This window comes from Anser cygnoides, chromosome 7 (assembly GCF_040182565.1).
Source record: "Anser cygnoides isolate HZ-2024a breed goose chromosome 7, Taihu_goose_T2T_genome, whole genome shotgun sequence".
In the NCBI taxonomy this organism is placed as follows: Eukaryota; Metazoa; Chordata; class Aves; order Anseriformes; family Anatidae; genus Anser; species Anser cygnoides.
This window is the reverse complement of record NC_089879.1, coordinates 16,619,045-16,643,793: the sequence shown is the minus strand read 5'-3', so window position 1 is coordinate 16,643,793 and position 24,749 is coordinate 16,619,045. Positions and strand designations below refer to the sequence as shown.

Genomic DNA, 24,749 nt, shown 5'->3' with positions numbered 1-24,749 from the left:
GGCGGCGGAAGATGCCGTGGTCTCGCTTTCCTCGCACCGTCGCTGCCCTCCTTTCTGAGGGAAACGGTGAGGTACCCGGCGCTGTCACAGGGGAGCCCGTGAAAACAGCCGTCATTTTGCCCTGGGAGCGAGACTCCCAAGAGAGTGGGGTGCGGGGGGTCTGTGGGAGAGGGTGCGCGGTCACGTAAGGCACGGATCCATGCCCAAAGAGAGTTGTTAGGCTGCCATGTTCTGGTGGGTTTGATGTAACGGGGTTCTTAGCGATACACTGCTCATGGATGGATGTCAGGGTGTAATTGTGAAGTGTTCAAGCACCAAAAAAAAACCAAACAAACAAACTGAAAGAAAGCGGAGTGCAGCTTCCCTGCCGTGCGCCTTTACTGATTGGGACCTGCGTTATCTCGTGAGTGGGAGCCATGAGGTCCGTCACATGCCGTGCGTGCGCCCGTGCGATAAGCCCCTATCAGTGGCATTCGCAGGTACTGAGGAGCTGCAGCACGCACTGTGCTCCAGCCTCACGGTGACAGGCCTCCCTGTCCCCTTCCCAACCATCTCTTCTGTTTCTGGCTCCCCATCCTTCTGTCCGTCTGCCCTGGCCATTCTCAGTCCTCACCTCCTCACCCATTTGTTACCAGCCTCCTTCACCTGTCTGTGATCCCCTGCTTCCCGCTCCAGCCCTTCTGTGGCTCGTGGGCGCTGTGGCACAGATTAATGCCCACAATCGCACTCCTACCCAGTTTTCTCAGCCACTGCTCACTCCCCAACCAGGCTCCTTGTCCTTCATCCACTACATGTGCTGCTGAATCTACATTTTATCTTGTGCCTTTGAATAAGACAGGCAAAGCCAGGGAATCTTCTTGCTTTCAGGTCCAGCTACACATGACTGCAAATAGAGTATAAGGTGCCAAGAAAAGAACCATTTCTTCTCTTAATGTGCCCTTTACAGAAAAATAAAAAAATAAAAACCAACCAAACAAAAACAAAACAAAAAAACCTTGGGACATTCCAGCTCAGTTTCAGCAACCTGAAGCAGAGTCAAACTTCAAATTTTCAAGGAATTTGGGTACAATTTCATACAACTCACAAAAGCCACCACCTCAGCCACCAATCTGAAGTCCTCCCTACCACCTAATTTTCAATTTGCTGCTTCAAACTTTGAGACTGTCAGAGACCTGCTGCAATTCCTCATTAAGCAACTAAACCATCACAGAAAAAATCTTCCATAGTTATTCACCACAGGCCACACAGTCAGCATGCCAGCATGGTGTTTAAAGTTTGACAAGCATCTTAGCAATTAGAAACATGGTCTTATTAAAGGAAATGTCAGGCAAGCTGGTGGTGGTGGCACCTCCTTGTGTTGGGTGGAAGTGGAGGAGGAGGAGGAACATTTCCTCGCAGAGTTCTGTAACGTAAGGCTGACTTAACCCTGAACAGAAAGGATCCTGCACAGTCACCTGCCAAAAGTCTATGCTACTCAGTGCCTCTTGTATCTAGCCTTCCTAGTCTGGGGGAACTGTGTGTGTGTGCCTCCAATGCCTAGCTATGCCCCTGTTCCCTCTGGGGCTACGTGCAGGCAGATGAATGCTGGGGAAGGAGAGGGGCAGTATGAGCCAGCCTTCACCGCAGAGCACAAGAGGAAAAACTGCCTTGGCAGTAATATGTAACTCTCATTAGCTGCATACTTTGCACCATGAATGAAGAATAGAATTACACAGCAGTACGCGAATGTCTGCCCTTTTGTCTTTGTCTGCCATGCAATGGGAGCTTCCTTTTCCCAAGTCACACTCACCGCCGGGCGTGTGTCCCTGGGCTGCACCTGGCTCCGGTGGCCCTCTAATACATCTGCCTGGAGGAGATGCCTGGTTTGCACAGGGCAAAGATAACCTGCTTATACAGTTGTTGGTAATTCTGTCACAGAGAGCAAAAGCTCACATGACCGGTTTAACTTAAAGGCAATGTGGTAGAAGGAGATAGAAAATGGAGAAGGGATTCGGAATCAGCTGATTTGTATTGAAGGGCTTTATTCTGCTTGCTCTCTGTTTCTAAAAATACATTTTTTTTCTGGTTTGGAGAAATAAGATATAAATGGTACACTGGCAAGAAGTGCATAAAATCTGACAGATGAATAAACTGTACTCTTCAAGCTGTAAGCCTGAAAAGAACACTGCAGAGATAATGCATGTTCTTGGCTTGAGAGAAGTCCTGTGCATTAGAAACGTACCCCTCTGAAGACTGATCTGAACTTTTGAGTTTTCAATTGAGTAACTGCCGTGAGATCTGAAATATTTTGAATTATTTAAATTTCCATTCACCGCATTTGAATAACATTGCAGTTGGTGATTTAAAATGTTGTTGAATTAATTATGACATTTTGTTAAGTTCCCTTTTGTCTTCCCTTTGTCAGTTTTTTTATTTCAAAGGCATCAGCTAATGCAGAAAGCGTATCACCCCAATACAGAGGGGAGATGAGTCAGAGCTTGACTGGCCCTAGACCTACTTCTGCCTATTAACCACCGTGATGTTCCTTGCATATCAAAGAGCAAGACTAGGAAAGCTGAGCTTCCTTTCTAAGTTCTGTTCTTCTGACCCTCTCTGTCAGATTCACATACACACAGCTGTAATAAATTATCTAAATCAAGCAAGAGAGGCAAAGCTGAATTATTGTAGACAAATGGGGGCGAGCCTGAAGGTGAGCTTTATGAGCTGGCTGCCTTGAAGGGGGCAGGAACATGTCTCCACGCTCCTTCGCAGCCACCTGCCTCACGCTGTCGGGCTACCAGCAGGAGCTGGGCCAGGGAACTGGAACCCCCCAGCCAGGGTGGGCAGCGCCAGCCGCTCCATGGCTTGCTCAAAGCCACGGGCTTGGCCTAAGGAGACTCAACAGCAAGTCCGATCTTAGTGTTACACACGGTACGATGGATGAACCTGTTGTTCAGCATCTTTCCTCATTCACTTTTAACTTCAGCCTTGTAAATCTGAAATCTCCTTATAGGTTGACAATAGCAGTTAGTTAAATAAGAGCGATGTTCGAATAACGGCATTAGCCCTGCATTTACACCCCACGGCTGATTTAGAAATGTCTGAGTGAAATCTGTACCCGGACAGCTGCTTCTGAAGCCAGACTACAGGGCTACTGGAGTTGGGGTGCAGACAGACTGCGCTCCTCCTGCCAGACACACACAGGCCACAAGGAAATGGTGCCACCAGCCCCTGCCCCTTCCAGCAGGACCCACTGCCTGAGCTCAGGCGCAGCATTTTCTGGTCAAAGCTGTTTCAAATATTGGTGCCTCGGACCACAGGCAATATAAAAGCCTATGAGCTGTCTCATCTCCAAAAAGCAAACCAAACATGCTGCCCATATTAAAAGAAGGAAGGTCTGCAGCCATGACTTTGAGAATATATGATGGGAAAGGAAATTTTCACCCTTTCAGATGATAGGCCTGTCAAAGCCCTTTAGATTGCTGCATGTTGGTCTGTAACGTTTCAAATTTCAGCTGAAGGCAACTTCCTCCCTTGCCTGCATCCTATAGCTTATTTTTGTGTCATCCCTCCAACTTTACTTTTCTCTGACATACCCTATAGCAAGCTATATGTAGGAATAGAGTACCTGTCAGCTTGGAAAAGGTACACAGTTCCTTCTGTATACAACGTGGGTTAGAAGGTTGCTGGCCCAAAATTGATAGTGGTACACCTATACATGAAACGAGAAAAGATAGGTGTGTGCCTTCCAGTTTCTTTCCATCCCCTATTCTTGTAGTGAAGTCAAATTTCAGGATTTTGTATTCACTTTCTGTTTCAGGCATGACGTATGCTAACATCACCAATACACTAAGCAGATGCTCGTTTTTTACTTGGACTTTCAATGTGAAATGTTGTAACTGATGATTAACTTTAGATTATGAGAAAATTATTGTTCCAGTGTAAATCCCTCAGAGGCATTGGTTTTCATTTAAAAGGGCAAGAGCATTTGTTTGTTACTGCATTCTTGTCTGCACTTTACTGCATTGAACTGAATTTATTTCTAAATGGATCGGACAAATGGTTCTTGCATATTTTCATATATCCTTTTATATGCTTTTCATTAACTTGAAACATCTTTTAATGAGAGAGAGCAAATCATAGGCTAAACAGTAATTATCTCCTACAAATCTCCTGGCCTTGACAGAATCAGGCATGTTTACAGTTTTTTCAGCAGTGTTTGGTGGCAACCACTTCATGGTAAAACAGAATGCCAGTTTTATGAGGTACTGTCCAAAGATAAGCAGTTATTTAGACAGGACTCCCAAGAGCACGATATGAAAGTTTTAAACACAAAGAGAAGCGAGTTTATATTTTGGGCTTAGAAAAAAGGCTAAGGCTGCAACTGAGCACGACAGCAAACCTCTTCTGAAAAAAATCAGTGCGTGCTCACCACCTTGATGCTAGCAGGCAGCTCCAGAAAAATCTCAGCTCAGCAGCAGGTGCCCACCCGAGGGGAAAAAGCAACCTTCCCCTAGGAGTGTGTCCCCAGAGTAAGCACCGCCTGCTGGGTTCTGAGAGAGGAGCTCTCCTTGGAACACCGCATTTGCATTGTATCTGCTAACGTCAAGGCTTAGCACAGGACAAAAACATCCTGAATTTAGCAGAAGTACCAATTCAGATAAGTACAGGCTCAGCTGTTGCTAAATTGGCAGTTAGAACTCGATAGGCTCTGCTCCCCCGCCATCGTCATTGTTGGCGCTGGAAGTTTTGTCTCAGTTGAGCGAGTATTCTGTTTTGTAAGCTCTCATTTGTCTTCTGTTTGACAGCTTACAGTGAATTTGTTTAGCTGTACTGATGAACTGCTATCAATGGAAAGAGCTCCAACCACCAGAGGCATACCAGGAACATGAGCCAAAATCTACAATTCATACAGGGTTGGAGAATGGGGAGATTAACTATAAAAGGACTGAACCGGAATAGGAGATCAGATCATCTCAAATACTATATGTGTTCAGGATTGCAAATCCATGCCCAACTATCTCTGACCTTTAAAAGTACATTTTCGGCACAACCGTAACTACTGGCAGGAGCAGCAGAAGCAGGAAGAACACCAAGTGCTGGCAGGTACTGGCGCTTCACCTGCTGCAGGGCCTAGATCTGCTTTCAGATAATAGCGAATTTTACAATTCCAACATCTGCTCTAGGCTTATATTGCAACCACATCTGTGATAGGGAGGAATGATCTTGTTCTAGACATGATACAAAATCTGTTTCCTGCCAGGCAGTTGGTATGCTTTCAGAACTCTGCCCCAGTGCTCTCGCCTTTGTGTTTTGTCACTTAGCAGACTGAGGCTGACCTGGGCTCTGTGCAATGGCTGCACTGTGGTCTGGCTGCGTCTTGGTGTCAGAGCCTTGTAATGCACAACTGAAGCTAGAGGGTGTTTTAATAAAAATATCATACTTGCTGGGGGAAAAACAAAGTGCATGCAGTTCACTCAGTAGCACAGACGAGTCTCACCCCCAGCCTCGTTTGGAGCAAGGAGCAGCCAACTCGGCCATCTGTGTGTAGGCTCTGCTTTCACCGTACAGCGGTGGCAGAGGGCAGCCTGTGCCCTGTGTCTTTGACTGCAGCATGACTTGGGCCTTTCCTGTGCCCGGGGAGCCCTGGGCTTGGCTTCGCTCCCAGAGGAAGAGAGAGGTGCTGCTCTGCCAGCCTGGCTCCAGTCCCAAGTGACTACTTTGAGGTCAGCCCGAAGCTCTGCAGTTCCCACTGTCCCAGGAACAGGTCCCTGATGCAGGTGTGCAATAAGCTGGCACCAGCTTATTGACTTATGAGACTGATGTGTCAGATCGCTTTTTTGTAGCTCTCATTAAATAACAGTAAGAGAAAGAGGGTCTCAGCCCAGCTCCGAGTTTTGTCCCAGCAGATATTACACCTATTGTGCCGCTTGAGCTGGTGGCAGGCTGCCCCCTGCATCTTCTCATCCAGCAAAGACCTAAGTGATCTGTGTGACTGCACCTTGGATCGGCTTAAATCAGTCTGCAAGAACACCCAACTGTGACAAATCTGTCAGATATGGTCAGGAAACCCCACTCCTCTGCTGGGATTGGCAGTTTATAGTGTCAAGTGTTTGCTTTGTTTCTAAAGATGGGAAAGGGAATTTGTAGGACTTTTGAGGCTTAAAAATCAGGTTGTGCAGATGAAAGTGACCCTGTGGGCATTGCCAGTACCACCCCTCACACTTCACCACTGCACAAGTGGTTCTTCATGTCCTATTGCATTTCACTGCTCGCTGCTGTCCCGCGCCAGGTGTGACCGCTACGCGAGAGGACCAGCACTGGAAGGGCCACGTGGCTGGCCCTGCAGGCTGCCACCCTGCTGGCTCCTTTTTGGCCTGGCATCAGCACTGAGAAAGAAAACAGATTTTTGTGTGTGCGTGTACAAGTAGGGGCGGTCATTAACTGTTACATTTCCCTTTCTAGGGCCAATATAATTTAAAAGATTTAATGAACTGTATGCACTGCTGAAGACAGAGCACCCAGTTCAGCTGTTAAGAGTACCAGAATTTAACTTCTTTGTATGCTCTCCCCATACTTCTGCTTCCTTATGTCTTGGACAGAAAAATACTGTCATTTTGATGGTGATACTGTTCCTCAAATCAATTAGTAAAGAGACTTGACGTTCAAAAAGGGTTGTTACAGAGGAGATATTTTGAGGCCATCTAATTACATCCCAACAGTACAATAAGGAAAGGATCTGCTTTGGGAATACAGGAAATGTTAGGATGCAAAAATACACCACTCGCTTTTGGAGTCTGCTACCATGTGCTATATAATTGCGGTGCACATTTGATTTATCCTAATTACATTTCAGTGGCTTTATTTGCTTTCTGACTAGAGCAGAACTGCCACACAGCGAGTCCAGCATGCCTTTTGTGCCCTTCGTGTGGTGCACACTCCCAAGCCTTGCTCTTCCAAAACCAGAATGTAACCAAAACAAAACTCTAAGCCCCCCTTCAAGCTGCATGTCACGGCTGATGATTATACTCAATTTTGCTTCATTGTGTTCATGTGTATGCAAACAGATTTTAAAATTGGCTCACTGACTGCCATTCATAAGAATATATTTTAGGTGCAAGAAAAGGATTGCATGCCTTCTCAGGCGATGATTATGCAGCTGCCAAAAGGGATGAATTTAAGTCTCATGCTCTGCTTTTTAAAACATTCTGATAATATGTTCCTAAGGAATATCCAGATGCAACTAATTATCCTGTAATGAGGCTCCTAAAGCTGACTGTCTAACGGGCTTTTGAAGGTGTCCAGCTTGTTATACAGAAATGATTTGTTTTGACTTTCTTTAAACTCTTCATATGTGGATGCCATACATGGTTGTATTCATCAATGAAGAGACGGGAAGGAAAACACTGAGGTTTATGTAATTTAATTGTTGTGGTAACAAGAACAAATAGGGTAAGCATGGCAGATGCATTTTGCTTGTCAACTGCAAGCTTGCAAATCATTACTTCCTCCCCTAACACCTGAGAGCCACCATTTTGGAAATAAGAAGCTAGTAAAGTTATTTCATACATGTAACCTCATGGACTTTGGGAGGTGTCAGCAGTATCACTTCCCATTCTAACAACTTTACAGCAGTACTGTCTGTAACCGCACTTCTCTGCACAAGGATTTTCCCCTATCTTTGTACTGAAATAAGACTGAGGCACAGGGCGCTGAGTGCTACAAGTCATGCAGTGTTAATCTTTGCAAAAGATGTACTCAAGATTCTCATGGGGTCAAGAAACACCCCACGATACTCAGATTTTTAAGGAGACAAGATAATCCCTGACATCTGGGCCAAATTGCAGCTTGCGTTGGGGCAGGTTTTGTTTTTAATATCCACAGATTCTACGAGTAAAGCTATTTTTTGTTTTATCTTATCTGTAGATTAGGACAAAATACATCTGTGGGCTGCTAACAACTCAACCCATAAGCGTTATGTAAAGGGTTTCCAACACATAGCACATGCTTTAGCTCAGCAAGGCTGAAGTGCTTGGAGTAGGAGTTGCTGAGAGGAACGCCACGGAGTGTCTGTGATCACCTACTCTGACTCTATCCAAAATAACTTAAGACCTGAAAGCACAAGAAATACACATTTTTTTCCCTGTCATTGGGCATACAACTAGCTACATTTAAATGTCATAAATACATTAATAAAGTCATCATGAGTTGTACCACCTATTAACCAGAGGCCGATTTTGAGCCTCTTTAGAAAAGGAAAACTCAGTTCTTATAGAATCTAGAGCTGAACAAAGAAATGCAAGCACACACACTTTTGGAATTAATGCTGTAAGGATTAAATTCACAAGCAGTTTGCATTTTCATTCATTTTTGAAATGAGATGGGCAAGGAAGCCCTGTTATCAGTGTGTCTACTGTAGGAAACTGGTCTTGGTAATGGGGGAAGGCCAATTGCATGTATGGTATTTGATTTATGATGTATTTAACTTATAAGTGGAAAACACTTTAATAGTATCTTGAAATTTAACAACATCCTAGGGGTAGAGAACCCTGCAGTTAAAAGATGCTAATGTTTTTTTCAAAAGAAACCACTAAAAGAATGAAAAACCATAGCTTCATGTTTAAAAGGCACCAAACAATTTAAGAAAAATCTGAAAGCTTTGTTTGATGAAGTTCAGAACCTTACAGGTTAGCAACGATTTTTTATGCCCCTCTCCATCATCAAAAGAATTGCTGTTATGTTGGTTATGAGGAATTCTACTAGTCACTCATAGCTCAGTACAGAAGGACTCGGATTTGAGTCTCTGCTTCAGTATGTCAAAAAGGCATTTTTTCTTACCACTAGGAATGACCCTCAAGGTTTCATTCCATCATTCCCCTCTCTCCAGAAGGCTTTCATCGTGAAACTTGTGTTCCATAAAGCTTCTGCAACATTACTCATCCAGAGGGAGTTGTTATAATGCTATATATATTTAACCAACATCTGTCTTAAATTAGGAAAAAAATCCCTGAAGTTGAAATGAAAATATAGTGGAGAAGCAGGACTGTCCTCCTGCACTGCAGTCTTGATGCTTGAAATAGAATAACACACACAACTTGTGCATAAGTAACACTGCAGGCTACCACTGGCAACACACTGAGAACTATCCATAGGAACCATGCACGGGAGGGAAGGTGGAATAGATTTTCTTCTACCAAATGCATCTGAACCAGCTACAATTTCAGTGGAGGAAAAAAAAATAATTCTGGTAAAAATCAGAAAGCTACTATCCTAGCACTTTTATCTTCTGTGCAATAAAAGTGTCTGGAAAACCGATAGCAAAAGTCTCTTCCAGAGGTACACTAAACAGGAATATTAGCTTCTTGTAACGAATATGGCAAAGAAACAGCAACTACTCACAAAATAGTCATCGTAGAATGGTTTGGGTTGGAAGGGACCTCAGAGATTATCTAATTCCAACCCCCCTGCCATGGGCATAGACACCTCCCACCAGTCCTTCCACATACAGTAACTAGATCAGTGTGTTCTTTCATCAGCTCCTGTTAGCTGCAGCAAAGTGTTACCCAATTGCAGCAAGAGTGGAAGAAATAACACCAAAAACATCTCTAGTTGTGCATGCTGCATCACTGACGGTGCTCTGAAACTGGAAATAACTTCATAATAATTTTGATTTTTATTTTTAAAATAAACATAGTACTTCCTACAGAGGCCCGCTGCTTAGGCAATCACTTTTTCATGGCTTAGTCATCCAACATTAAACGAGGTGCCTGCAAGATATGTTTTGACAGGTGCTGCTGAGCTGTTTAGTTGAGGCAGTTTCAAGTCATGTCTACTATTTGCTTTTAGTGGTTCCAGAATGGAATTTTTTCTACTGAAGTACTTAGTATGGCACAACCAGAAATAACTCCTTTGTGCTTATAATACTCAGAGGTGCAAACACAGTTAAATATCCAGAGCATACGAATAACTAACTGGTGAGAACAAAGAGGCCACATGCCTTCAAACTTGGAGGTACGGGGAGGCCGTGATCTAATGGTATGGTTTACCCCTGTTTACAGAATATTCCTTAGCACATAAGACTTTTTTCACTTGCAGTAATATTTTCTTTGCACACATCTTTTGACTGTTGCCTTTCTGGAAAGCTAGCTATATTACTTGAGCTCTTGAATAAGCCCTAAAAATAAAGCCCACCTTAAACTTCTATGAATTAATAAAGCAGAAGGAACTTGAATAGTTGAAATCCAGGGCAACCTTTGGCACAGGTATTTCTAGTTTTACAGCCCATTCAATTAGAGCAACCTGCTAAACAGCAGTGAAGAAAAGTCTTGGTCTCAACATCTACAAGAACTGAACCTACTTGATAAGGAATGCTAGTTTCTGATTTTCCAGATTATGCCAAGATTTTCTGAAATAAGTTCGAGTGAGAATCTTTCCCGAAATCACACTAAGTGAGAGAGACTAGGAGGAGAAAACATGCCTTTTGCAATCAACAAGGCTACAATATGGCAGTTCGGGTACTGAGAGACTCTGCGATGATGAGGATGATGTACTGCCAGATGCAGTGGTGTAGTCTCTGTGCATACAAGAAAAGTATGTATTTATGTCATGAAGTTAAATTTCGAAGAATTTCAAAGAGCATGTACTGTTTTTTGAAGCATTTGAATTATTCACCATCACCACCCTGGAAAGAGGTAGAAACAAGTAAGCTGCCAATAAGTCACATTAATTGAAGAGTCAAGAGGTGTCAGTTCAGGGAAAGAGACATAGAAGCAAGCAAGGTGTTAACAGCTGAATTTCTCCAATGTTAAAAGAAATTAAGCCATTTAGATTAAAGTAGATAATTAACACTGCATTGCCTTAATGTTTTTAGGTCACCTTAAACACTGCCTGCATTAAGTTCTGTTCTGTTGACAATACTGTAAAGAGAGTTGATCCTGTCCTAAGGCAGTGGGATGGAGTATGTTGTTGCTTCAGTCCCAGCCACAACCATTTTCTAATATACTGCTGTTTACATATCCTTAACTACAGACAAGAAAGCTTTCAGTAAGAATTATTATTTCATAAGCTGAAATTAAAAATTTGTGAAGACTCAGTACAAAGGCTAGTTTCCTTAAACAGCTCTTCTCTTAAGCTTTCTAATGAGTTTAGTTAACTGTCACAACTGCCACCCCAAAAAAATAGCCCCACACAGACCTATGTTCTGAGAGAAAAACAGGAAGAAAATGAAGATTACAGATAACACTCGTGCTAAAACAGAACCACCTCCAATTCAATTGCCATTTCTCAAACTGCACAAGAGAAAATGAATATTCAACAATTTTGGGGGCTTAAATAGTAAGTTCCGTGTCACACAGTATAGAACAGAAGAGTGACTTTGCAAGGATACAGAGGAAAGAAGTTGTTGATGAGGACAATTAAGACTTTCAGAATTTCCTAGCTTTGACCTATGATGAGATTGCATACATTCTTCAATTATTCCTCCCCAACATGCTTTTAAAGGTAGTTTTGACCACAGCTGCCTACTAGAAAGGAATTCCAAAGCCAGCCATGTTAGCGAAACCGGCATTTACACTTAAGAACAGGAAGCAGTAATTGTTAGCACTGGATTTCTGATGAGAACAGATAACACAGCCTTACCTAGTGATGCGCTAAATAAATTTAATAAATTTAATTCTAGTTCTTCAAAAAAGAAAACCAGAATAGCAAACCACATGGATGTAGAACATCAGATATAGGGTTCCAAGAGCAAGATTACTGGTCTAACAGTAAATGGATTCATGACCTTTGTGTTGTACTGCTCCCAGTTATCTCCATCAGTTAAAAAAAAATTAAATCAAGAAAACAACCATGCAAACAAAGGACTACTTATCTGCGGTTAAAAACTCTAAAAGGAAGCTAAACTACTCCAGGTATCTGGACCCTCAAACACTTACTCCACAAGCAGTTGTCCAAGTTCCACAGCATGAATTTAAAAAAAATAAAAATCAAAGGGGGAACCTCACAGCTGCCACTGTAAACATTATGCCACAGGAATTCTAGTCAGTGAATTGTATTCTCAGATGTTGGTAACTCTGTAGTCAACAACACCCCTGCACATCTTTTCATACAAGTACAGAACTGTTCTACATACTTCCCTGGAGACAGGTCTTAAATAGCAAGATTGTTGGGTCCCTCTCTGATAGTCAAGGGAGACCACTAGTTTTTGCAAAAACACTCCAGAAATTGAGGGAATTAATATTTCAAACCAGGCAACACAAGGAAACAGTTGCAAATAAAGCTTTTGCAAGGTAAAGAATGAAGGAAAAAAACATCATTCAAACCAAATACTGAAAAGTACAGTAGGGCCCCATCTGAATCTAAGAGTTTAAGATGGGAGGTAAAGGAGAAGAGGAGAAACGTTATGGGAAATGATATAATTCCCCATAATTATGGTTCAGTTCTTGCATAAATGTTGATGTAATAAAAGAGAAACGAAGTTCAAGATAAGAATGTACACTGAGAAATGCTAGATAACATTTAATACTCCTCCTCTGAAGGTAAGGGGACATAAATTAACCATTAGTGAAAAAAATACTTCCTGCAGCCAATATGATCTTTCTCAATGAAAAGGGATCAGTGTATTCCCCAAATAAACTCGGCACATCAGCCAACCCAGAGATATCCAGTAACTCCCAATCCCAGTTTTGTACTACCAGAGGCCCTTCATGTTGCAACGATTAGTTTGCTTCAGATGTTTGAGAAATGCATTCCCCTATGTCGTTAATTAATCACTAGAAGGGGGAAAGATATATAGTAAACTTCAGTATGAGCTTAATGACTCTAAGTAATTTTTCCTTTACCCCCAAGATATTTCTTTGGGCTATCAACTTAAATTTACTATATAAGTCTTTAGGAATGCATTAACACACAACATTTTCCATTCAGTAGTTTTGCTGTAGGCTTTTGTTCAACTGACAAAATACACTGGGGAGTGTAAAAAATATTTATTCAACCTAATTCAACATAACTATAATTTGCAATACCAAAAACAAGATTTACAACATAGTAACCAAAGTAATGACCATCTGCTACTCAGTTTAAATCATTGTATAATCCATACAGTATTTTTTGTAGTTATATTTTTTACAATAGTTTCAATTTTCAGTGAAGACAATGACCTTTCCCATAGAACAAGTTTCAACGCCACTAATTTGCATCATTCAATTCTTCATGAAACTTTAAAAAACAGTAATAAATTGTCTGGAAATATATACAGTGAAGACCACTGAAAAGCTGTTGTTTTCTCGAAATGAGGAATTCTGTAAGAAATATGTATTACATTGTTTCAAGACTATCTTACAGAAAGCAGCAACTTGCAGAGGTTGCTACTCCATTTAAAGTTCATATAAAAGTTAGCCCACTAAGACAAATATAATCAGCAGCCTTACAAGATGATAGTAATTCTTCAGTTACAGCAAGAATCTTGAAGTATTTGATATGGATTGAATATATAATTTTCAATACCTGTAGTTTTTTTGAATACTAGGTGGCCATTATATACATTTTTATACAGTTCTAAAATATTACATCTCAGTATTTAAGACAAATCATACTATAGAAAAGGTACCATATTTTGAATTTCTTTAAGATACATTATTGCAGTCAAATATGAAGTTCACTCTGCATTTACTTCGTTTCTGGTGAAAAGAAATATTTACTTATGAATACTTCCACTAAGTTTTTTTTAATCGTTTTCTTTTTTTTTTAAACCTGCCTCCATGCATTTCATGTAGTATTATGAACAAGAAAGTAAACTGAGAAAAACAAATAATTTGTTGTAAAGAAAACTTCAGGTACTAAATCTAGGTTAGGTTTGGGATGAATATTAAATGGCCATACTACGTTTGTCAAAATTTAACTTTGCAAAACAGTTAATTTCTGTTGAAGTTTATAAATACATCAAATAACTGAAGTGCTAATGTCTCCCTCAGCAGGCTACTTCAAACATACTGTAACAGTAGAGCTTACTGTATAAATAAATTAACTTAGTTTATTACATGTTTAAGATTTATCCTTTGTTCTCTACAGAATGGGTTCAAGTTGTCTTAAACTGTCTAACCTGCTGGTATGTACTATACTCAAGTTAGGGACCCAAAGTGTAGTGTCACCCTCCACCAGCCTGTGTTCCTAGCTATCCTTCCACTACAGCTGGCTTGGGCAGAGAAGAGCCTAGTCCATATACAGGAACTGATGTGCGCACCACCCAGAACTGGAAGTTTAAACTGACAGCTTCCTTCTAAATGTGGCTTTAGTGTCCAATGTTTCCTCACATTTCTGCAATCCTTTTCACTTGTACAGATACTTACATAATCAAAAGGAACATGAGAACTAAACAACTGCTCTAATACTTAACTAGAAAATAAGCAGCTGAAATTCACTTCCTGTGTAATTATTTTACTGTGAAGGGGAAAAAACAGAAAAAAAACAAAAGCTATCCAGTACCAGTTACAAAACAGTAAAAAAAAAAAAAAAGGCCATGAGAAAGTGACACTAGGCACTGCAGAAGATACAACAGGACAGTAAAAATGATCAGCAATAAGAGTCACCTGGAAGCCATGCTAATTTTGGCAGCTAGTACTTAGGTGACTGAAGCTGACATAAAAGTCCTGCAAGGTTACCTGTCTTCTGCTGTCTCTGGCCAGCCATTTGAGTATTGCGCACTCCCTGTTTCACACAGCAAAAAAACAAGGAAATCTTTATTGACCGACGTCCCACAATTACTTCTCCTTAGTAATGACTCACATTTCTTTTTCTAAACAAAAAAAAGTCCCTTCATTGTGTGAAGTGCTGAAATGGACAATAGCCTGGGTAGGAAAACAGTAGAAAAGGCATCCGGATGAGGCCTACATTAACTACACAATTTAAAATGTTTTTATTCTGTAGCTGATGCTATTTTTCCCCCCCATTCAGCATATTGGCTGTTTCAGAACAACCTGTTTCAGAAGCCTGTTGCCCAAGAGAAATACCCAAAAATAATGAAAGCAAGTCACATTCTTAGGTTCAGTGGTTTCTGAAAAGATTTACCCTGCCACATGACAGTGCTTTATTATACTTAAAGAAAAAAAATAGGAGCAGCAACTTATCACAATTCTCCACTACTGTGCAATAATGATGGAACCAATACAACATGGAAACCTGTTCGGTGAGACTGTACGACATCAGAAGATCACAGCTTTATGCACCTTCTTGCTCAGGATAATTTAAGATTTTGCGGTGAGCTTGGCGCAAATACTGCTGCTGTTTGAAGTAAACCTTAAAAGCTCCTTTTATAGCAACAAAAGCAATTCCACCCTGAAATAAAAAGAGATACTGAACGTTGTAGGTTTTCAAAATCATATCATTGCAGGTTTTCAAAATCATATCATTGCAAATGCTCTTTGCAAAAAATTCTTGTTAAAGAAAGCTTGTTTTCCAACCAAATAGCATTTTCTTTTGAAGTTCAGCTAATTAGGACAATTTCAAATGATTATAACAGACAAAGTTTTCAGTCACAATGCAGTACTACAGAGGTTCAGGTTATATATAAGGGATTACAAACCAGACCTATAGATCCTTTTGAAAGCTCTTATTTCTTTGAGAGTTTGACAAGTATTCTAAAAGTCAAAATTATCCTATTTAAAGAACAAAGTAAAACAGATAGTTATCTGCTTTTCTCCCTTCTCTGAATATATTATAGATGGCACAAAGAACAATACCTTTCCATAATCGAGACTGTGAAAGACACCACTTGCCAAAGGCAAGCATGGGGTGAAATAAATGTTTTTTGCAAATTAGATTTATTTTTTAAGTTTTAACCTGTGTTCATCTCAATTCTTTAAAGTGAGAAGAGACATTAAGAAGCCTTTAGCCTGCATGACTGGTTGTAGTATTACTGCGTCTACCATATGGAAGACAGGTGCAAAAACACGTTAGAATTGGGGAAAAAAGAGGTGACTGAAGTGATAGTTAAATCAACCAGGGATACCACTTTATGAAATTGTATCTGCTTCCTCTAAAAAGGAAGCAAAGCAGAGAGGTTATTCACAAAGAAAGATTGTTGTCCTCTCCTTTTTTTCCTACCTCCATTCAAGTTCTATGGAGAGTTTATCTTTCCCCTCTTATTAAAATAAATTAAAAATATTCTTAGAGTGAACAGAAGCTAATACGGAAAGGTTGGGAATGTAAACCCCAGTCTTCCCTTTCAGAACTTGTTCTTAGAAGATACTGGTTCCTCATCTTCATTATCACTCTTAATTACTGTTAAGAACTGCCTAGCACAGTAACAGATACAGGTTTCAGCCTTGACCAGGAGAGATTAGTTTCAGCCATAGGGGAAAAAGTCTTTCACACACGTGATGCTTGCCTACTGCTAAGACAGACAGCTTTAAAAGAAGAAAGCATATCTCTACCCTTAATCAAATGCCACTTTAAGTCCCAGCTCAATTCATGCTTTTTACTTTTCCTCCCCCTCCCCCTCAACACTCCACATTCCCATATTATAAATTATGAATCAAACAATACTGAATCTTACCAAGATTGTCCTTTGTAAATTTGAGTTAACACTGCTGAACATCAGCTTGCCAACTATCGTGGCAATAGTAGGGAAAACTAGAGCTCCACATAGAATACGTGTAGCAGAGACGTGATCGGCCAAAGGGTTGGCCTCTGCTGGAATACGAGGAACAGGGCACCCAATGCCTACAGGGGTGAGTAGGGAAAGAAAGGATTATGTACAGCCACTGCCTCAAACAGGACATAGAAGGAACCAGCCCTGCCCTCCCCCTTCTTCATCATAAATCTATAGCCCACCAACTTTGTTATTCAGTTCAGTTACCTGAGAACTAGCTTTCTTTTCAGTGAATATTCCATTTCAATTAAATGAGTGTATTAATTTTTACTTTCAGAAATGAAGCCAAGATTTTCAGTAGCTTGTTTCATTACTAAGACCTTAACTGAAACCGTGTTCCTGCTCCTATTGGTCTTCCTTCCCCACTAAATACCATACAAACACAATCCAAATAAACTTGATATAACAGACGGAAGGTATGATCACCTTTAACTAAGAATGGCAAAAACTGACCTATCTCCATCTCCTAGAGAGGCAAACTCAAGCTTGGTATTTCCTTTTAAATTTATATCACGTTACCTGGAAATATGCTGTTCAAAATTTGTAGTTTATTAGAGTATTTGCGCCACAGTCTGAGCACATAGTCCTCCCAACGAATCATCTTGCCCAGTATTAGCATGACTGGAATAGTGGGAAGTCCAATCAAAAGAAATAAAGGATCCGCTCTCTCCATGACATCAAGACCTTCTTTGTGACCCACCACCTGGTAAATACATACATATATATTGCTTATCAAGCATAATGCAGGTGAGCAAGCTACTAGCCCTAGCTCACAAATCATTAATCTTGCAGAGACCTGAAATAAAAGTCCCTACTATCTTAAGAAAGGTTTCATGTGCATCTGTATTTGAGTAAAACCAGAAATATTTAAAAATACAAAAACAGAAAGCTTCCCAAAATGCATAGAACTGACCATTATTAGAATCATTACTTATGCAGTCAAATTGATTAGATGTTGCTTATGAAAGGATAAATTGATAGCCAAGTATTTCAGGACATTTTAAACAAAATGTTACTTAGGAATACCTTATGCAACAGAGATCACAGTATTAAAAGTTATTGCTTCCCTAGACAATTCAGTAAGAGGTACATTATTTTCCATTGTAGTGGAAATAGCTGCAAGTTTCACTTGTACCTTACTCAATTTTAAATATGGTTAATGCTATAATTTTAAAGACAGTAATTACTGATGTGCCTAAACCATTCTTCTGACATAAGAAAAAAAACTTAGCCTTTGCAGCTTAAAACCTACAAATTACAACCGCAACAGAAGAGTACATGATATTTTTTGAAAGAATATTTTTTTTTTAAATTAAGTGAATCTAACAGGGCTGAGAACAACAAAAAAAGGAACGCTCTTGAAGAGCTGCTGCCTGTGGGAAGTCCACTCAGATCAGTTCGGGAGGGACACCATCCTGTGGGAGAGACCCCATGTGGAACAGGGGCAGAGTGTGACTGTGAAGGAGCAGCAGACATGAAGCATTAGGGACTGACCGCAGCCCCCGTTCCACTGCACTGCTTGGAGGGGAAGGAAGAAGAATGTGGACGGGGAGCGAGGTGTTTTTAGTGTCTCACTGCTCTCGTCTGTTAGCAACAGGCAATTACATTAAACTCCCTATGCTGAGTCTGTTTTACCCATTGTATCAATTAGTGAGGGATCTCCATGTCCTTATCCCAACCCGTGAGCCTTTTTTCTTATTATCTCCCTGTTTTTTTGAGGAAGAAAAGAGAAGGCAGCATGGTTGAGCTGAACTACTGACTTGTGTGCAACACCACACCTTGCTTTGAAAAGCATTCCGTCTTATTCTTGTAGAACAGGAAGTTATATTATTTACCACAACTTCTAAAGATAGGCATAACCAGTATTGTTGCCACCAAAAGATTATTCCTTCAAAAAAATTCAGCATTTTTCTTCCAGCTATTTTTACTTTCTTTCACCCAAACTGTGATGTCTAATGTTTTCCTTCTCCTTAATAGACCTCATCCATGCTAAAAAGCCTCACTCTTATCTTTTTGCTTTAGATTACTAGTTCTGTTTTCAGTAACCCTGTACAATTTGTTACTAACTAGGCTTACACCTGAACTCACAATGTTAATCATCTGAAGCTTAACCTATAAAGAGCTTTTGTGCTTCTCTGGCCCTTCAACTGAAGAAAAAGGTCTGCAGTGCATCAGGACAGAAATTGTATAAAACCTATCAAATATGGAGTAGGAAAGGAATGTAACAGTTCTCTCTTCTCCTAGTTTAATATCCTCCATTATAAGCAAAAATAAGTTATTCTTAGACAGCCTATCATCCGTATGATCAAAAAAACCATTAAACCAGAAGAAAAAAGCTAGTTCTTCAAACCCAAGATTTAACTAGCTGTCTGGATTACATTAGGTGTCAAGTTGTAACCATGTGATTGCTCAGCTAGACCCACAGCTTGCTATTGCTTAAGGCCAGAATCTCATTTCAAAAGCAAAACAATTACAGAAAGGAGTATTTATTTTTCCATTTGGTTATGTAGTTCTAGAGAAGCTACATAGATCATAAAAGTTCCTGTAGAAAAAGGCCCAGTGCAGCAGAGAGCAAGGAGATAAGGACTAGTACATTTCACTACATTACATTTTTATTAATATAGTTGCTTGCAGTGGCCCTGTAAGTGGCCTCCTTTGGAGGAGGTACTGAAAGTCATTTTGTGTAACTTTTATGCAGGCACTTGACAATGGTACCAGGGAGACCACATCAGCTCATTTGGGCTCCAGCTCAACTGGTTATCACATACATTTTTGCTACGAGGTCATGTACAAACAAAGGCAAAGAGTACACAGTCTTGAGATGGAGTAACTTGAATTGCATGGCAGTACCACACAGTTCAAGAAACAGTAGGTCCACATGACTTACATGGATAAGCACTAGGTTGTACATGTAAACTAAGCTACAATTGTGTACTGTAATATCTAAGCATACAGATGCATTTATTGTACAATCTACCTACAACTAAATTTCATCAGAAGTACTTCTATGCTTTCAGGCAAAACAAAGGTTATGGACTAGACACAGTAACTAAAATGGTAGCAAAGGTCCTGCCAGTTATACAATCTATGAAAACTTGTCCTGTAGCTGAACTAGGATAGCTGTGAACAATAGTTAATAGTCCAACACCTGTCAACATCATTTTTATGTTCAAGTAGCAAGGTCTCAAGAACAGAAGTAAGACAGTCTTTTCAATTAACTAGACGATCTGAATAATCAAAACATACTCTTAATCTGAAGTGGTCTGCATTTGTTGTGTATGCATCAATAGCATCATTCAGAGCATGCACATTTTCCTTTACATAACAAAAAAGAGTTAGGACTGAAAAATCCACCATGTCTCAGCCCTTTGAATGTTACCAGCAAAATTTTTTTTCTGCAGGTAAAGAAAAGATCATGCCTTTTCTAAAAGAAATAAAAAATAGGAGTTGCCTACTCATTACTAGTTGTCTGGCACTAATAGCACTTCTTTGATAATGGAAGTGGGTTCACCAGCCTGTCACAAGCAGGGCAGCGAGCAGCAGTAGTGAAGTTTCTTAGGTGTAGACTGTGAATCCAGTTTGAACAGGCGTACTTGGCTTGATCGAGTATGATCAGTTAAGAAGCAAAAAGCTTTCTAACAACCCATCCTGAATTTATTTGCTAACCACATTGAAAGTGATGAAAGCAGCTAAAGCGTATTTTAAGCTAATGAAAGAAAGGAGTTCTAATTTACTAACTTTTTATTTAAAAAGCCTTGCTTTTAAGACTGGTAAGATCTGTAAGATCTAGAAATAGGGAATAGATGTGTACCTGCATCACTGTCACAGCTCCATATGTAACTGCTGTCCAGTATATAGAGCCCACCATTATTCCAGCTGCAGCAAACGGACATGCCTTTGAGATCAGACGATCTGCAAGATCCAAAACGTAAACAACGGGACCTATGACAGAGGAAAAGTAAGATTTCAAGATCTATGTATAAGCATACTGAAGAAAGCTCTCAGCGTCTATCACTGACAAGAAAGCTCAAACTAAGCAAAACATGAATCTGACATCCCACACGTGCTACTTATGAGAACATACAGGTAAAAAGCTACTTAGCTAAGCTTGCAATTTATTTCTACCTACCATTTCATTCATAGCAACATCTTCCGAGAGATAAATACACTCCTTACAGCACTAATTTACACTGCTAGAATTGACTTAGCTCCCTTTGTGCATGTTGAATCAGAATCATTTTTTGTAGAAATCATTTTAGTCTTAGCAGCTTTTTTGCTAGATATTTTAGTTTTCAAAAATGAAAAACTACCAGTCAGTCAAAGTGTACTCCCTAGGTGAAGCTGTCAAAGATCAGCATAAGAATGTTGTCACTAAACTTCATCCTGCTCCACAGCAAGAAATAGCAGCCAATATAAAAGATTCCTTCCACTGGAAAAGAGTTGGATTGCATTCATTGCATTCAGTATTTAACAAGACGACCTCTCAAATATTGGAGGAAAAAAACTTCTTCCTAGGTTATTTAGTGCCTTTGGCAACAATGCACAAATAGAGTTCGTTTCGTTCATGAACAGCTGCACTTCCCAGACTTGCACAGAGCAATGTATTACCCTGACTAACTTTGATGAGATAAGCTGGGGGCATGCTCACAGCTTTTCTTTCTAAGACTGCATGAGAACCAGCAAAGCAAAAGCCAAAAGTTGAAGAGTCAGAAAGGTATGTGTGGAAGTGAAAAACATTGTCACGATGGTCACATTCCACGCTTCTTTTGTATTTGTCAAACTTTTCAGCATCATCAGAAAAGTACTATTTTCATTTCATGTTTTAAAACAAGCACTTTAAGATATATTATATACCTTGTCAGAAAGTAAACATAGCTGTTGACTACTTGTGCACACTTTTCACTGTTCTGTGGACATGATTCTACAGAAAGACTTCCTCCTCCAGGTCATACACATTGTTTTTTCCTGTTAGATCCCTTCTGCTTTTATTTTTTGCATACTATTTGTACAGCAGTAGCATCCAGAGACTTTATACAAGGACTGCAACTTTTTTTTTTTTTAAAACTGTGCAAATGTTATACTCGAGACCTGCAATTTAAACACAATCTAGCTTATATGCAGGCATGGCAGAAGTAATTGTAAATATGGCTAAGTTATGTATCTGTCCAGTAGGCAGTGCTGAGTAACTAACTTGGGCAGAACTGTGTTTATTTAACTTGTTAATCCAGTTCTGCTGGAGCCTCACGTCTTTATCCTACTACTCATGTACTTTAAATTAGTTACCTTTGCGTGCATCTTCTAGTAGAACATGTGTTCTTTTAGTAAAAAAGCTCTAGTTTTAAGGGCAGGAAGCATCTTCCCTTGTGGCTTGTAAGACAAAAACACCTCACCAGCACCCTGCTTCAAATACACCGACCGATGTAAATTAGTTCTTAAGTAGCTGACAAAGTGTAATTACAGAGAGAATTTATTCTCAAGCCAAGCAATCTGTTGTTGAATAGGTATCAAAATTAAAGTGTTTTTGAAGTAGGAACACTTTACTTAAAATACAGAGATATCAAACAAGCAGTTCAATTGTATTAAGTTATGTTTAATTTTCCGGACTTAAAAGATTGCTGGGCTATCTATCAATGTATTGAAGTAGCAACAAGGCCATAACTACAAATACTAAATACACAGTAGTTGACACATCTTGACTGCTTCCCACAGTCTCTGAAAAAGCTGGGTTGCACTATTCCGAAAGCTTATATTATTTTGAAGGAGGTGAAGACATGAGACTCATATTGAGTGAGTCTTAAAGGGCAACACAAAGCACTGAAGCTTGCCTTATACATCCTGGCAAAGTGGTAGAGCAACAACAGAAGTCTAAGAAAAATATTAACAAATTGCACCTACTAATCCTAATCATGAAAGGAAGTCATTAGCTACATAATTAGGTATAGAAGTTTGAGAAAAGACTGGAAAAAATTGTTCCTATACATACATGTTTTAGTTGGCCCTTCAGGGAAAAAGTAGCAAGAAAAAGGCAAACACAATCTTTTAGGATGGTATTAGGGAAGTAGAAATTTAAGAATACTTTTGTATTTTGTACTTTCTTCTTTAATGTGTATGTCAGTGATTTTCAGTGTGGTAAAAACAATCGTGTTTTAACAGCATTTTTTCTGCCAGGATTGGTTTTCTTGTTATTAAGCTGAAATAATTATCTAAAAAGATATATAGGTTTTAAGCAGGTTTTTTTTTTTTTTTTTTTTTTGGAAGAGGAAGCAATATTTTCTTATGTAATTAAAAAAACTATGTAATTAAAAAAACACCTATTAAGAACATGATTATTACCGATCTCTAAAAACAGTATGCACTATTAAATTTTAATTGGAATTATAACATAAAGATACCTCACTAAGAGGGGGGCGTTTTGATTTGGTAAATACATTAGACTTACACTGTTACTTATAAAGATAATAGCTAATGTTTAAATTGATATATATGTCAATTATATTACCTTTAAAAAAAAAAAAAGCTGTGTTAGGTGCCTTTCACAGGCACCTATTTTCAGAAATGTTTCCAGCAGTACATTAGAGAAGTCTTAATGTAAGTAAGCTTTTGAACCATGATACCTCGTGGAAACTTGATTATTTGCAACATCTTACCTACTCTAGCAACCTTCGTCTTCAAATGCTATGGCACAGAGAGGGGGCTACTGGCAAGACTGCAGGAAAACATCTTACTGTCCTAACTCTGCCTGATGTGACCTTGACTGACTTATAGTTGAGTTGTGATATAACAGTTCTGGGTTACTAAAAAGAGCTACAAAAAGGGCACAACTGTCTCACTTGCTTAAGGACTTGAGCTCATAACTGAGCATGGATGAACCCAAAAGTCATTCTCCTGTTCTGCTACAAACTTGTGTGACAGCACGTAAGACATCTGAAATTTTATGCCCCTTTCATCTTTACCATGAAAAAAGCTGATATTGTGAGGGGAAAATATATCAAAAGATTCCAAGAAACCTGCATGCAAGAGCTGAACAGTCTCATAGAAGGATTTCAGGCCAGCTTTATCAGAAGTAGAAATGTTAGTATTTAGGAATCTTAGCTCTCAAATAAAGCAAGTATGCCACAAATTACCAGAACAAATGAAAATGCCTGTTTGTGTACACATCTTCTACAAGCTACAGTTGTTTCCTCTCACGCCCGTTACCAAAATACAATGTGAACGCATCTCATATAAACTTCATGCACCTCACATACACAGCTTCAAGTTTTGTGGCACACTTTCAGTGTCCAGAGATAAAATCCCCCTTTACCCTCCCCCAAGGTACTGCTAATTTATCATCACTTGATGTCTTCCCTACCATGAAGATTGATTCCTCTCTACCTTACCCTTATTAGCAAAGCTGACTTGGGGACTGATATAAGAATAACATGGTAGTAAGTTATCATGCTGTTTTATGTTTTCTTGTGTATCACCAATATTTTCCTTCCCCTTGGCAATGTGTCAGTAATCAAAAGTTTCCTTGCACCTTAATTTTTTCAACCCTTATACTAACAGAAAAGAGGTCCTATCCCTAGAAACTGACAATGCAAGCCATTTTCAATTGTTTCATTACAGAAATAAAATCCTATAAAGTCTTACTTAAAAATCCTCTAAGTGACTAAGACACATGCTATAACAGCGTTTAACAAGCTGTTATACTTTTGATCAAAATTGAAGTTTCCAGCTGCTATAGTAATGGAAAGACAACAGCAAAATATAAAATTGACTGGAACAGCATTACTGTTGAATATGAACTGCCCTGTTCATCTTAGCCCCACATTAAACATGAAACATAGTAAAGGACACTGCGTGTGACAACAATAATTATTTGTGTATTTCTGTGTGTGGGAAAGGAGAATCAAATTACTGTATCAATTACTCAGGGCAACATGCCCTGCTCAATATACCTTGTATAGCATATGGGCAAAAGGGGGTCCACTGGAATAAAAAAGCAACAACTGTTATTTTAACTATTTGTACCATATTGTGGCAGAGTCCTACTTAGCTACTCAGGTGAGTAGACTCTAGAAGACTATCTCCAACTTTTTTTTTTTCACCTTGACAAACAGAGCCACAGCAGTGCCCAGCAAAC

General features: G+C 39.6%; 1 protein-coding gene across 1 annotated transcript in view; it reads right to left on the bottom strand.

The window, feature by feature from the left end:
* Nucleotides 1–12,947: 12,947 nt before the first annotated feature.
* The window catches only part of MARCHF5 (membrane associated ring-CH-type finger 5), a 29,774-nt gene continuing 17,972 nt past the window's right edge, over nucleotides 12,948–24,749 (bottom strand). The window contains exons 3-6 of the mRNA XM_048069228.2: nucleotides 20,436–20,566; nucleotides 17,144–17,327; nucleotides 16,529–16,695; nucleotides 12,948–15,309 (exon numbers count right to left, since the gene is read on the bottom strand). Coding sequence (XP_047925185.1) covers nucleotides 15,193–15,309; nucleotides 16,529–16,695; nucleotides 17,144–17,327; nucleotides 20,436–20,566 — 599 coding nt within the window. The 3' untranslated portion in view covers nucleotides 12,948–15,192. The remainder of the gene's footprint in view (nucleotides 15,310–16,528; nucleotides 16,696–17,143; nucleotides 17,328–20,435; nucleotides 20,567–24,749) is intronic.